The 15,500-nt window shown below is 47.2% G+C and overlaps 1 protein-coding gene across 1 annotated transcript in view; it reads right to left on the reverse strand.

Moving 5' to 3' along the window:
- TRAM2 (translocation associated membrane protein 2) overlaps window positions 1–15,500 on the reverse strand; it is an 83,398-nt gene that overhangs the window by 26,471 nt on the left and 41,427 nt on the right. The window contains 1 exon segment of the mRNA NM_001444986.1: window positions 9,010–9,073. Within this exon segment, the coding sequence (NP_001431915.1) occupies window positions 9,010–9,073 (64 nt within the window).

A 15,500-nucleotide genomic window follows, 5' to 3' on the forward strand; every position in this document is an offset into this window, starting at 1 on the left:
AGAGAATGAAAGCATCTCCAAAGTTACCATTTTAACCCGAGAGCGCATGATTTCTAATACAATTCTTCCCGTTTTACACAAGTTAAGACAACAGGAGAGGATTTTTTATGATGCAAAAATGGAGCAAAAAATGAAATGGAGCAAAAAATGAGAGATGCATTAAAGAGAATTTGGAAATCAAAGTCCTGGCCTCTGCACAGTTTTCCTGATGTGCCATTCCTCTTTATAAGGCTATATAACCCTGCCTCTGGCCTTTAAGAAAGAACTATCACAAAAGCCCCTGGTGCCAGGTACACACTCTGCCCCACTATGGTTTACAGGTGTGAGGCTTCCACTCACAACCAGCCTGGGCAGACAATGTGCTTACGGTGGGGGAAAGTGGCAAGTTTTTTTTTTAATTCAAGAGCCATAAAGAAGATCATGGACCCCAAAATGTCTAAAATCCACAACCAGTTTTAAAAGAACTTGGATAAAAATAACAATGTCAACAAGCTCGTTGGCAAACTAAGGACAAAAATTATTTTAGTAAGAACAATTGAGCAAGAAAACCGGATCCTGGCTAGCCAGGAGGAGATCAGGAGAAAGGGGCGTGGTGGGGGAAGGGAGGCAGCCATTCAAAGATGCTTCTGGCTTGGCTGGCTTCAGGCTGGTTAACAATTAGCCACAGCACCTCAGTGGTTGTTGCTTAAACCTATGGAAGCTCCACATGGGATAAAGTCTCTGGGCTGTAATGGGGAATTGGACAAATATCAAGTCTAGGCTGGGAGAGGAAACTTTGAAGGTGCTGTTACCTGGAGCTGCCCTCAGGCAGGTTTGTCCACCTTTCTGCACAAATGTTATACTTAAATAACAGGTGCTGGGAGTTCCCATAGTGGCGCAGTGGAAACGAACTGGACTAGGAAGCATGAGGTTGTGGGTTCCATCCCTGGCCTCGCTCAGTGGGTTAAGGATCGGTGTTGCCGTGAGCTGTGGTGTAGGTCGCAGACGCAGCTCCAATCTGGTGGTGTTGTGGCTGTGGTGTAGGCTGGCAGCAACAGCTCTGATTCGACCCCTAGCCTGGGAACCTCCATATGCCATGGGTGCGGCCCTAAAAGGACAAAAGGCAAAAAACAAACAAACAAATACATAAATAAATGCTATAGTCTGAATGTTATTCCCATGTTCGAATCCTCAGCCCCCAAGGGGATGGTATTAGGAAGTGGGCCCCCTCGGAGGTGTTTAAACCATGGAGCCCTCATGGAGTGGAATTAGTGCCCTTATTAGGGAGGCTCCTGAGAGCTCCCCGCCCCTCCCACCACAAGAGGACACAGCAAGATGTGGACACAGCGAGGCGTCCAAGACCTGGAAGACGACCCTTCCCTGACCAGGCTGCACCCAGATCTCGGGCTTCCAGAACTGTAAGAAGTAAATTTCTGTCGTTTATAAGCCACCCAGTCCACAGTATTTTGTTCTAGCAGCCTGGACTAAGAAAGTTTTTTATTTGTTTGTTTTGTCTTTTTAGGGCCACACCCACAGCATATGGAGGTTCCCAGGCTAGGGGTTGAATTGGAGCTGTAGCCGCCGGGCTACACCACAGCCACAGCCATGCAGGATCCAAGCCGAGTCTTCAACCTACACCACAGGGCTCGCCAACACCGGATCCTTAACCCACTGAGGGAGGCCAGGGATCAAACTAGCATCCTCACAAGTCAGGTTCATTTCCACTGAGCCACGATGGGAACTCCAGAAAGTTTAATGAGTAGCTTTTGTTAGCTGAGAAAGAACAAACAAAAGGCCAAGTCCAGGCTGGCTACAAGCTCCCACTCTCTTTCAGATGCCACCCAACATGGTGAGGGCCACGCAGATTCCGGTTTATTTTATCTTATCCACACAGACAGGTAAGAGCCACAGGAAATCCTGATAGCAGTTTGGCCCAAGGGACCAGGATGGCACCAGGCCTCTGCCTTGCTGGCTGTCCCCTGGGCCATGCCCACCACCCTTCCCACAGCTTCCCTGGGCCCTGTGCGCAGTGTGAGCACCCCTCCCCACCCCAACCCTTACTAGGGTTTCCTTGGGCATGTCGGTCACCTCCCTCCCCGGGGGTAAAAGGCCAAGGCCACACTACATGAGGCTCACATCTCCTCCAGCTGCACGGGCCACAGGTCCGGGCTGGGCAGCTTTCATCCATAATCAAGTCAGGTTTCCACCTCCAGAGCCACAGTTGCCCACCTGTCTTTTCCCTTTTGCCCTCCCCCAAGCTCATCGTACAAAGAGGGACCGAGTTTGATATGTGATGCCAATCTTTCAAGTATATGATACAAACATGAGACCAGACTGGGTCCCGCCAGCCGGCAAGGGAACAAAACACACTCTGAGCCCTGGACAAAGGCCTTTGGCTGAATGAGGCTTTACAACCATCTGTCTGAGGTGGGTTTTAGGGGGCTGTGTGTCTCATCCTGGAAGGGCTGTGAGAACAAGGGCCACACTGTGGTGTCAGAGGGGTCCAAGCTTTTCATCTCCAGCTGCTAAATGCTTCATGGCAGCTGGTGGCCATAAAACCACCTGGGACCAGCACAGCCAGAGGATGGGTCCTTGTCCCCTTTGCCTCCTGCAAAACCAACCCTTCTCTAGAAGGGGCCCCTCCTGTCCTGGGTGCCCAGGAATATCTAAGTGCTCAGGACTCGTGCCCGTACCATTCCCCCCAAACCACACCCACCCAATAGCAGTCCCCACCTCCCCCACCTCTCGGACCAAACAGTTACAGAAAAACCCAAACTGGAGGAGAACAGAAAGATGCAAATGAGCCACTAGATGTAGGGGGTTTCCCTCGCTCATCTTTGGGGTTGGAAGCATAGGGTCATTTGAAAGCCTACGGAGCTTTCCACTCAGGGCAGGTTGAGCAAGCCCTTCAGACCCCGGGGGTCTCGTGGACATGAAGGGTCTGATGCAGCAGGGTCACTGGTAGGGCCCAGAGTCTGTTTCTAATAAGTTCCCAGGTGGGGTGGGTCTGCAGGCAGTTTGAACAGCAAGCACTCAGGAGGCCTCCTGGGCCTCCCCTTCTTCGGGAATTGCCAGGGTGGAGACAGGGACCATCACCCACGATTTGGCAGCAGGGGACGAAGACCCAGATGCTAAGCGGTGTGCCCCAGACAACTCGGCAAGTTAGCGGCACAACTCAAAACCACCTAGTCATCTGCAGCCCGTCTGGGGCCACCTGTTCCACATCAGAAGGGAAGCCAGCAGGCCCCGCGCCTGTCTGTCTGCAGGAAGACACAAGCCTCTATTCTTTGCTGACCTTTTTTACAGTCTATATATTTCTGGCTGTAATGCCAGCTACTTTGTGGTGTTTGCATCAGAAAGATGCAGAGGGTCTAATGGTTAAGACCAGAGACATGACATTTTAGTCCTTGCCAGAGCTGGCCTGGGAGTATGACTGCAGATTAAATACAGGACAGTCAGTTAAATCTGAATTCCAAAGAATTCCATAAATTCCTAGTGTAAACCTGAATTCCAAAGAATTCCATAATTTTCTAGTGTAATTATGCCGCACATATAATTTGAGATATACTTACACACAAAAAGGTATTTGCTATTTATCTGAAATATCAATTTCATGGGTGGTCTTAGATTTTTATTTGCTATGTCTGGCAACCGTAACAGGTGGGAATGAGGCGAGTAGAGATGTGGTGACAAGAGCATTTCCTACTTCAGTGCTGTTGTCCTTCAAGAAAACCACAGGGGAGTTCTTGTCATGGCGCAGCGGAAACGAATCCGACTAGGATCCTTGAGGTTACGTGTTCGATCCCTGGCCTCGCTCAGTGGGCTAAGGACCTGGTGTTGCTGTGAGCTGTGGTGTAGGTTGCAGATGTGGCTCGGATCTGGCATTGCTGTGGCTGTGGTGTAGGCCGGCAGCTACAGCTCTGATTCAACTCCTTGCCTGGGAACTTCTGTATGCTGCAGGTGCAGCCCTGAAAAGACAAAAAAAGACAAAAAAAAAAAAAGAAAAAGAAAGAAAGAAAACCACAGGGACACCAGCACCCCCATGGGATGTACAACTTACCCCTGCAACCACTGTGCTCATTTCATCTTATCTCTCTGAACAGAGCTTAATCTTTTTGTCTTTCTAGGGCTGCACCCACAGCATATGGAGGTTGCCAGGCCAGGGGTCAAATCAGAGCTGTAGCTTCGGGCCTACACCACAGCCACAGCCATGCAGGATCCTTAACCCACTTAATCTTCTTAACTAGCTTATTATAATGTGACAAGACCACAGATTTATAGCTGGTGTTGTGAGTTGCACTGTGTTCCTGCAAAATTCCTACGAAGCCTTGTACCTCAGAAAGTGAGCTTATTTGGAGTTAGGGTTGTTGCAGATGGAACTAGTTAAGATGAGGCCATGGTGGAGTAGAATGGGCCAACGCAGCGGATGTTCTTATAGAAAATGGAAACTGACGCAGAGTGCGCCACGGACACAGAGTGAGCGCCACGTGGCCAGGGAACATGGCCTTGCTGACACTGTGATCTTGGACTTCTACAACACGAGGCGTTTTGGTGGCTGAAGCCACTTGGCAGGCCTATAAGTACATGCTGGGAGCTGGGAAGAAAGGAAGTGGGGGGAGGAGCAAAAGGAAACCAGCAGGAAACCACATCAGCATTCCCTTTGGAGGTTTCCTTTTTTTCTTTTCTTTTCGGCTTTTTAGGACCACATCTGCTGCACATGGAAGTTCCCAGGCTAGGGGGTTGAATGGGAGCTGCAGCTGCTGACCTATGCCACAGCCATAGCCATGCAGGATCCAAGCTGAATCTGTGACCTACACCAAAGCTCACAGCAATGCCGGATCCTTAACCCACTGAGCAGAGCTAGGGATTGAACCCACGTCCTCATGGATACTAGTCAAGTTTGCTGCTGCCGAGCCACAACAGGAACTCCCCCTTTGACGGTTCTCTGTAGAACCTGAAAACCTCTGCCACTGAAGGATTCAGAAACGGCGGACCACTCTGGTGGACCATTGGGGATGACAGCCCCTGTGCTAACATTCACAATTGAAACACCGGATTGCACAAGTTACAGGCTGCTCAAAGAAGAAACCTTAGAGATAGAACTGAACCTGGTTACACATCCCCAGGCACCTGCAGCCCTACAGACATGGGGGTGGGGAGAGGGTTTTAAGTTAGAAACCTTAACAGCCCCCGACACCCCCATGTGTGAACTACTCCTTTCTTCAATCTTCGACAATCTACAAACCAAGCACCAACCCTCATGCCTGGTGACTGAGAAGCTCAGGACAAAATTAAGCAGGCGCTTCTGATGGCATCATCTCTCAGCATGACATGCTTGTCCTGTTGCAAACAGCCCCAAAGGGGGAGACTGAAATGAAAGCTGGGTTACTTAGCAAAACTTTATCTTCTCTTTCTAAAGTGACGGAAACCTCTTCAATTCAGTATGGATTTTATGTCCCATCCCTTCTCTGCTCTGATCTGGAGGAGGATCTCGGGCATAGGATTCAATAGCCCCACCAGAGAAAAAAAGGCCAAACCTCGCTGGCTCTGGTCACACTGGGCTTCCTTCAGTTACTAGAACGTGCCCATGTGAGCCTTCACGCATGCGGATCCCTATGCCCAGAATGTTCTTTCTTCTGCCCAGACTGCCCTAAACCTCCACCAGCTCCAACACACATGCTCAGTTTAAAGGGCAATTTTCCAGGAACATCTTGCCATCACCCTTTGATGAGTCCTTATCTCACAACCTTGTATATTTCCTTCATCCTCCTTATCACAACCATAATTATTTCTTGTTTGCTGTGTATTATCTGTCCCTACCCTGATACACGGTAAGCTCCAAGAGACAGAGATCAGACAGGGTTTATACATTATAGTCCAGCCCCAGCACATAGCAGGCACCCAAATATTTGACTAGATAGATCGATTAATTAATTAGTTAAAACAAACAAATGAGGTCATGACAGGAACTTGGGGGATGCTCTTCCTGCTCAGAGGCTCCAGGTTCACCACTGCAGCTTGAAGCCATTGAAGCTCATCCTTGAGAGAAACATTTTTAGGATATCACTGGTCTCCTAATTTCCCTGGTAAAGTTTCATACTAAAACAACAAACCAACCCTCAAATCATGATCTGACTTTACGAATAGGCCCTTCCTACAAGGCTCATCCCTCACACACGTACTTCACCTGCTGTGATCCCCAGGACAATATTTTGTCCCAGAAAGTTACATAGCATGGTTGGGCTATGATCCGGCATCTCCTCTCAACTAACTTCAAGCAGCAATGTCATGAAAATACAGGCACAATCTTTGATAGGCGGATATCTCTTTATAAATTAAAAAACTGGCATTCTGACATTAAAAAAAAAAAAAAGAAGTCTAAGCTCTTCCTATTTACAGAAACTCAGGATTTATGAGTCACCAGAATTAGATGACTAAGGGCATTTTGGCAATTCAGATACAAACCCTTTAACACACACATATACCACGTGATCCAGAAACCCTGGTAATAGGAATTTATCCTAGTAATCATGAATGCAGGTAGTCACAAGAATACTTACCTGTAGCACCGTAAAAGCTGGAAGCTGAAATATCCAATAATATGGGATTGAATGAATAACTGTGATTATCCCTATGAATGAATAAATACTCTGTAGGAGAGTTCCCTGATGGCCTAGTGGTTAAGGATTCAGCATTGTCACTGCTGTGCCTCAGGTTCAATTCCTGGCCTAGGAACTTGCACATAATGTGGGCGTGGCCAAAAGAACCCCCAAACCAACTCTGAAGCTTTTCAAAATGTCTTACTGAATGGAATCATAATAATGACATGGAAAAAAAGGTTCATCGCATGCTAATAACAAAAAAGGTGAGTTACGAATCAAGATTCCAAAACATTAACTGTTAGATTTTGGGTGGTGGGGTCACAGGAGATTTTTATCTTCTTCTGTTTACCTGTATTTTCTAAATTTCCTCTGAGAGTCATAAACATACTTTGGAAAATGTTTACAAATGTCAGGGAGTTCCTATTGTGGTGCAGCGGAAACGAATCCAACTAGTACCCATGGGGATGTGGGTTCGATCCCTGGCCTCGCTCAGTGGGTTAAGGATCCGGCATTGCTGTGAGCTGTGGTGTAGGTCACAGATGCAGCTTGGATCCCAAGTTGCTGTGGCTGTGGCATAGCTCTGATTCGACACCTAGCTTGGGAATCTCCATATGCCACAAGTGTGGCCCTAAAAAGTAAAAAAAATAAATAAATAAAAATTAAAATTAAAACAAATACATTTTAATCAGTCACAAAAGGACAAATACTATATGATTCCACTTACATGAAGCCTCCAAAGAGTCAAATTTATAGAGAAGGAAAGTAGAATGGTAGTTGCCAGGGGAGTGGGGGTGGGGGGTTATTGTTTAATAGGTACAGAATTCAGTTTTGCAAGACGAAGAATTCTAGAGTTGGACAGTTGCATATCAGAGTGAATGTACTTCATGCCACTGAACTGTTCACTTAAACATGACCAAGATGGTAAACGATCTGTTATATTTTACCCCTATGTTTTTAAAACCAAAAAAAAACTTAAAAAAATGTACATTAGTAACTCATAACTACAGCTGGATCTAGAGGTGCATTATGAGGATTTTCAGGAGACACTAGAGAAGGCTGAACCTGGCCTTGGCTCACAAGGCATCAAGGAGCACAGACCGTGTGGCCGCCAGCCTGGCGTGTGCCCAGGGCTGAGCAGGTAAGTCCTTGTCTCCTGACTGCGGTGCTGGCCAGGGCCTTTCCTCGTGTTCCATCATGAGCATGGAGTTCTCTCTCATTCCTGACAGTATCTCTCATTTTGATTCTAGATAAAGGACTGAGTAGGTTGCCCCCAAGTCATGACATCCCCCAGAGCCTAGCTACCAGGACCACGGGGGCAGGCAAGACCAGGAAACACCCCAGCCAAGGCCATGGGTTAAGGCCTTTGCCCCCCATGTCCTCCAGCTAGCCACTGGCAGAGCCAGGCCAAGAAAGAACTAGATCTCCAGGTCCAGACAACTCGCTTATCCACTGCAGGGGAGAGAGGGGAAGACCGGTTTCAGGAAAGACTAGCCCCTCTTTATTCACCAGGAGGGGACCAGCAATACCTGGTTCCTGGTGGTAGAACTTAGAACCCCACACATGAAGAGCAGAGCCTCAGGCTGGGGGCTACAAGTGGTCCATAGCTGCATCTTTGAGCGGTTTGTGCCAATGTCTGTTTTTGTGCCAATACCACACCATTTTGATTACTGTAGTTTTGTAGTACTGTCTGAAGTCTGGGAGGGTTATGCCTCCTGCTTTATTCTTTCCCTCAGGATTGATGTGGCAATTCTGGCTCTTTCATGGTCCATGCAAATTTTAGGATTACTTATTTGAGTTCTGTGAAAAAAATATCATAGGTAACTTGCTAGGGATTGTGTGAAATCTGGAGATTGCTTTGGGTAGCATGGCCATTATAATAATATTAATTTTTCTAATCCAAGAGCATGGGATATCTTTCCATTTCTGTGAATCATCTTCAATTTCCTTTATTAATGTTTTATAGTTCTCAGCATATAAGTCTTTCACCTGCTTGGTCGGGTTTATTCCTAAGTATTTTATTTGGGAGGGGGAGTAGGGGTGATTTTAAAAGGTGGTTTTTTTTTGTTTTTGTTTTTTAACATTTTTTTTTCTTTTTTTTTGGCTGCCACATGCAGTGGCTTAATGTGAGACCTAAGTTCCCAGACCAGGGATTGAATCCAGGCTGCAGCAATGAAAGCGCTGAGTCCTAACCTAACCACTAGACCCCCAGGGAACTCCTGAACATCCCCTTTCTGATATCTCATTGTTAGTACAAAGAAATGCAACCAATTTGGGTATGTTAACCACAGCGGCACCTTCACAGCAACAGGGAGTTGGATGCTGAGTCTAAATATCTAAAAAGATCACACACAGACACAGAAAAAGAAGTTTTCCAAGACCTTTGGGGTTAACGAGGCCCAGGAAAGATAGAGACCTGTGCTTCTCTTACCTGCTGTCGGCACACTAACGTTGTACTGAGGTAAAATAAATAGGAAGGCAGTCTTGGCGGTGACCTGTGAAATAAAGGGGAACAGTTCCAAGTTAGCTTCTTGGCCACATCAAAGGAAACAAGCGAAGCCTGCTACCACCCTGGGCCACGCCTTCCACATCTGAGACCCACAGGCCTCTGCAGTGAAAGGTTTTACCTAAAGCAGAGTTAGCACCGTTTGTTCTGGGTTTTTTCCATTTTTCTTTAATGACATGCCTCCCACTAGCTGCACTAAAAACAAACAAAACAACCCCAGGCTCTGCTCGATATCCAGACTTGTCCTCACTGCCAATGGCATGCCACAAGGTGTGCTCGGGCAGCCGAGAGCTCACAATTAAAGGGTTTGAGTCTATCCACCATTCAGTCAGTCATTCATTCATTCATTCAGGTGTCTACCAACTTAGTCCTAGGTACCTAGCACTGGTGAAGACAGAAACTAATAGAAGACAAGGTCACAGCCCTCTATAGGTTGCCAGAACCCAGAAAGCTGAGATCCTCCAGCCCGCTAACTACATAGTGGGCGGCAGCCGAAAAGTCTAAACCTGAGCTTCAGAAACAGAGAACTCCAGCTGCTAATTTCACATCTGCTCTGCTGTGGGGTGGGGGGAGGGGAGTACGGAGGACACCCCTCCCCCTGCCACTGCTAGTCTGTTTACCTCAAAAGCTGCCTTTAAAATCTAGGTTGCGCTGTGAGAAAAGTGTGGCTGTCACCTGCTTATCAACCATCAACTCAGTCCTCCTGCAACTCAACCTGCAGGGGAGAGACTACAATTCGAAGCCTGGAAGCGAGAACCGACTGTTGGGCCCAGACGCTGCCTCTGCATTTGCTGGCAGCACAACCAAGAGCTGGGGCCTCGTTTTACCGAGTCCCTAAAGGCCAGGATATTTGTGGAACCCCACCGGATCTGGGTGGGGCTGGCCTGGCTGGGAGCTCCCAGATGTTTCTGATATGCAGCTGGGGCTGAGAAGCACCGCCACTCACCTCTGGAGCAGGTGGGCGGCCAGGTGAGGGGCCGGCCAGAGCCAGGCCTTTTCCGGGAGTCCCCTGGGGTCACCGCATAACTAGAGTTACTGGTTCTCTTCTAAACTAAAAGGTGTCCAGGCTGCACCCTGGGAAGCACACTGGGCCACAGACAGAACAGCAGGGACACAGGTGAATGCCGCGTTTTGGCCCCTCCAGGGGTGGCCTCCTGACAGGCCTGGGAAGAAGCTACTGTTCTGTCTTCTCTGTCCCTTAAATGGCAGAACCCTGTCACAAGCCCTGTCTGCAGTGGCTGTCACAGTTCACGCAGCATGCACCTGTCTTCTTGTATGTCCACACTGTCACCTGGGACGTGGTTGTCAGGCGCGCTGGGAAGATGCCCAATGAGCCTAGTGTGAGAGGTGCCCTGGGAACACAGAGCCTGGTCCAAATGGCACCCGTGAACCTCACTCCAGTGGTCAGGACCCTTCTCAGAGTTAGTGCTCCCAACTTCCCTGCCATCTGACTGCCCTTATTTCTCTAGAAGATGTTACCTCTGTATTCTGCTTCAGCCAACATGCGCTACCACTTCTTCTTTTGGAGAGTTTTACCCCCTCTCACTCTATATCCTACTTCTTTTTTCTTTTTTTTTTTATTTATTTATTTATTTTTTTTTATTTTCCCACTGTACAGCAAGGGGGTCAGGTTATCCTTACATGTATACATTGCAGTTACAGTTTTTTCCCCCAATATATCCTACTTCTTTAAGCTCCCCCACCAAAACCCCCCCAATCCTACAGATGAACAACTCAACTATGTACCCCCCACGAGCCCCCCATCCCTGAGACTGCTCACAGGCTGTGTCATCTGCAATCTGTACTGCATCCACTATTCATCCTTGCCCCCTCTTCCCCTTTATTCTCCCCCCGGCCCCCAGGGTCACTTTTTTTTTTTTTTTTTTTTTTTGGTCTTTTTAGGGCCACACTCAAGGCGTATGGAAGTTTTCAGGCTAGGGGTCAAATCAGAGCTGTGGCTACAGGCCTACACCACAGCTCACAGCAACGCTGGATCTGAGCCTCGTCTTCCACCTACACCACAGCTCGCAGCAACACTGGATCATCAACCCACTAAGCAAGGCCAGGGATTGAAGCTTCGTCCTCGTGGATGCCAGTCAGATTCACTTCTGCTGCGCCACGCCGGGAGCTCCCAGGAGCACTCCTTGATGTCAGGAATGGTGCTGCCTCATTGAGCCTCGCACCCTTCCAAGTAACTACCCAAATGCAAAATCAAAAGCAGAGTCTGAACATCACTACTTATGAGAGAAATGCAAATCAAAACTACAATGAGGCACCACCTCACACCAGTCAGAATGGCCATCATTAATACGTCCACAAATAGCAAACGCCGGAGGGGGTGTGGAGAAAAGGGAACCCTCCTGCACTGTTGGTGGGAATGTAAGCAGGTACAACCACTATGGAGAACAGTATGGAGGTTCCTCAGAAAACTAAATACAGAGCTACCATATGATCCAGAAATCCTACTCCTACGCATATATCCAGACAAAATCACAATTCAAAAAGATACATGTGTTTATTGCAGCACTATTCACAATAGTCAAGACATGTTTACTGCAGCACTATTCACAATAGTCAAGACATGGAAACAACCTAAATGTCCATTGACTGATGAATGGATTAGGAAGATGTGGTATATATACACAATGGAATACTACCCAGCCATTAAAAAGAACAAAATAATGCCATTGACAGCAACATGGATGGAACTAGAGATTCTCAAACTAAGTGAAGTCAGAAAGAGAAAGACAAACAGCATATGATACCACTTATATGTGGAATTTAAAATATGGCACAAATGATCCCATATGCAAAACAGAAACAGACTCACGGACATGGAGAAGAGACGTGTGGTTGTCAAGGGGGAGGGGATAGGAAGTGGGATGGACTGGGAGTTTGGGGTTGGCAGATGTAAAGTATTACATTTAGAATGGATAAGCAATGAGGTCCTACTGTATATAGCACAGGGAGTCATATCCAGTCTCCTGTGATGGAACATGATGGATTATGAGAAAAAGAGGGTATACATGTATGACTGGCTCACTTTGCTGTACTGGCACAACACTGTAAATCAACCATACTTTTAATAAAAAATAAAGGCGGAGTCTGCTCTGGCCTGCATCCCCAACCCACATCTGCTTCCTTTCTCTAGTGGGGCCACTCCAGGGCCATCACTGAGCTATCCTCTAGTTCGCCCACTGGTCACCCACAGTCATGCCTCAACACCTACTGGCTGCTAACACCAGAGCCCTCCATGAAGCCCCCACCACCCACACCCCAGCCTGATCTCTCCATGCCTGAACTCCACCCTCAAGCGCCATCCTGGACCCACTACCTAACTCTACACTGTGTGCCACGAATCCTTGGAGCCAATCTCGTCTTCTGGGGCTGACAACCCCTAGGAGGGAGGGTCAGAGGAAGCTGGATGAAATGGAAGGCAGGCAGGGAGGCAAGGAGAGAACGTTTACCACACACTGTACCATGCTCAAGGCACAATCTCTCCATTTCATTCAGGAAACACTCGTCTTTTAAGTTGGTGGAGTAAAGCAGACCTCTGTGGGCTCTGACTGACCTGCACCCCCCGCCCTTTCCCAACAGCTCCAGGATTTCCTGAGACACCTCTCCCCAGTTATGTGGCTGGGGGACAAGCAGGGGAGTATCACTGTATCACTCGTGACCACCATCCTCCTGGGAGGAGGGAAGGGGCCAGACCCTCTCCCCAGCCCATCCAACACCCTCTCCTGGGCACTGCGTCTTGGAGGAGGATGGAAGAAAAGCTGGTCAGTGTCGTGTGCCTACCAGACTCTTCCGATGGTGTTCCCACGGCCCCATCCTGGAGCACAGACCCACCCCCCCACCAACTGTGTGAGCCCCCAGACAGGCTCCTGAAGCTGGCCCAGAATACATTCCCAAGATACATCAGAGCACTGGAGTCCAACCCTGGCTGCACGTCAAAACCCCTGGGGGAGCCACCCCCAGTCAATTAACCCTGCCCCCTGCGGGCATCGGTGGGCAGCCAGGCTCCCCAGAGCAGCCACGGGCAGCCCAGCCCGAGAGGCCCGTGGGGGACATCCGCGCCCCCCAGCCTCACAAAGCAGGTCCCTCCCGCCAGGTCCGTGTCCTCCACAAAACTCATTTCATTTAATCAGCTTACGCTGTAAGTCAGTTTTTATTTTCACTTCAAGAGACACACGTCTTGTATAAAAAAACAGAAACAACTCAGAAACACGTAAAAAACGAATTTCACCCAGTGTTCTTGGTCTTCCATCCTCTTGCCAGCCTGAATCACGTCTCCCTCCACATGTCGTGGGGACAATTCTGAGAGCTTTTCCTATGCTTGTATCCACTTGGAACTTACTTCATTTTACTCTGACAGTATAACTTCAACTGTGTTGATACCACTTAACACAAGGGATTAAAGAGTGAAAAAATGGTAAAAGAGCTACAACTTTTTGAAAAATTGTTAATTGGAGTACAGTGGATTTACGATGGTATGTTAGTTTCTGGTGTACAACAAATGGATTCAGTTATACATATTTTTTTCCATTATGGTTTATTACAGGATAATGAATACCGTTCCATGTGCTCTGCAGTAGGACCTTAGCTATTTTATACAGAGTCGTCTGTATCTGCTAATCCCAAACGCCTAATTTATCCCTCTCCACCTTTCCTCTTTGGTAACCCTAAGTTTACTTTCTATGTCTGTGAGTCTGTTTCTGTTTTGCAAATGAATTCATCGGTGTCATACTTTAGATTCCACATATAAGTGATATCGTATGGTATTTGTCTTTCTTTTCCTGACTTCACTTATTTAGTAGTGAAGCAACTTATTAAATACCATTTAAATCACTTTTTTTTTTTTGGCTCTCTGACTCAAATAGTGGTTTCAAGAACATACAGACTAAGGCACACATCTACTTAGTGTACATGAAAGTATTCAAAGTATGGAGACATAGAAAACGTGTAGGTCAATCTTTTGTTTACTGATGTTAACACAGAGATAAATGGTTATGCCACGAAAACATCTTACACTTATAGTGCTTCCACTATTTCCTATAAGGTTACCCCTAAGACTGAACACTAAATGCTCACCTAAATACAATGGGCTCTCTGTGAGAGTGTATACAGATGTACGGACTTTTTTTCTTTATATCTTTATTCTTGCTATTGAAAAAAATTTTAGAAAATATCAAAGGGCACAAATGAATCAAGAGGGATTTACTAGTGGGAAACCTGGCAAGATAAAACTGAAAATGCCATGGGCTTCACAGGTTAAATGCACAAAATGTAACAGGCAGAAAGTCTGTTTCAAACAAATTAAAAAGCTGTGTTTTTAGACACAGAACACAAACTTATGGTTACCAAAGGGAAAAGGGGGGGGAGATAAATTAGGAGTGTGGGATTAGCAGATACACTCTACTATAATTATAGATATATAGTAAATAAACAACAAGGACCTACTGTATAACACAAGGAACTCGATATCTTATAATAACCTGTAATGGAAAATAATCTAAAGAAATATAATGTATAACTGTATTACTTTGCTGTACACCTGAAACTAATATAACATTGTGAATCAACTATACTTCAATTAAAGGAAGAAAGCTGGGAGTTCCCATTGTGGCTCAGTGGTTAACGAATCCGACTAGGAACCATGAGGTTGCAGGTTCAATCCCTGACCTTGCTCAGTGGGTTAAGGATCTGGCGTTGCTGTGAGCTGTGGTGTAGGTTGCAGACTCGGCTTGGATCTGGTGTTTCTGTGGCCCTGGTGTAGGTTGGCAGCTACAGCTCTGATTAGACCCCTAGCCTGGGAACCTCCATATGCCTCGGGTATGGCTCTAGAAAAGACAAAAAAAAAAAAAAGGAAAAACGCTGTGTTTTTGTCTCAATTTGCCCCAACTCAGATACACACACACCCACTAAAATGGTGCATGAAGGAACACTGTCCTACGCAAGAGGTTATATCCCGAATTAAGGGAAACAGCTATTGACACAGGAGTTAACACAATAGGGCAGAAGATGAACTGCTGGAAGAAGAATTGCAGTGTTTTTAGGGAGGGAGGCTGTTTGGTATTTGGGCAGGGCAGATACCCTTGGCCTGGTCCTGCAATCCAGTCAATCCTTATTACTCACAGTCACTCCATTCTGGGAAGTCACCATGACCCTAGTGACACTGGACCACTGCTCCTAGGGGAACACGGGGTTAGGTTTCTACAGGCCTCTGGTCACAACAGCTCCATCAACCGATGAATGCGGAATCTTGGTTTACGTGAGACGCCAAATGTAACACACTTGTTGAAGCATGAACCTTGAAGAGGCTAATGACACTGTGGCCTGAGGGGTCTCAGCCAGGCCCATGGCAACCTTCCGGGGCTCAGGATCCCAAGACGACGCCCAGCACCATACATCAGGGC

Source organism: Sus scrofa, chromosome 7 (assembly GCF_054392235.1).
Source record: "Sus scrofa isolate SSC_HxYL_T2T_F1_AM1 chromosome 7, Sscrofa_HxYL_maternal_Yorkshire_Landrace_v2.0, whole genome shotgun sequence".
Taxonomy (NCBI): Eukaryota; Metazoa; Chordata; class Mammalia; order Artiodactyla; family Suidae; genus Sus; species Sus scrofa.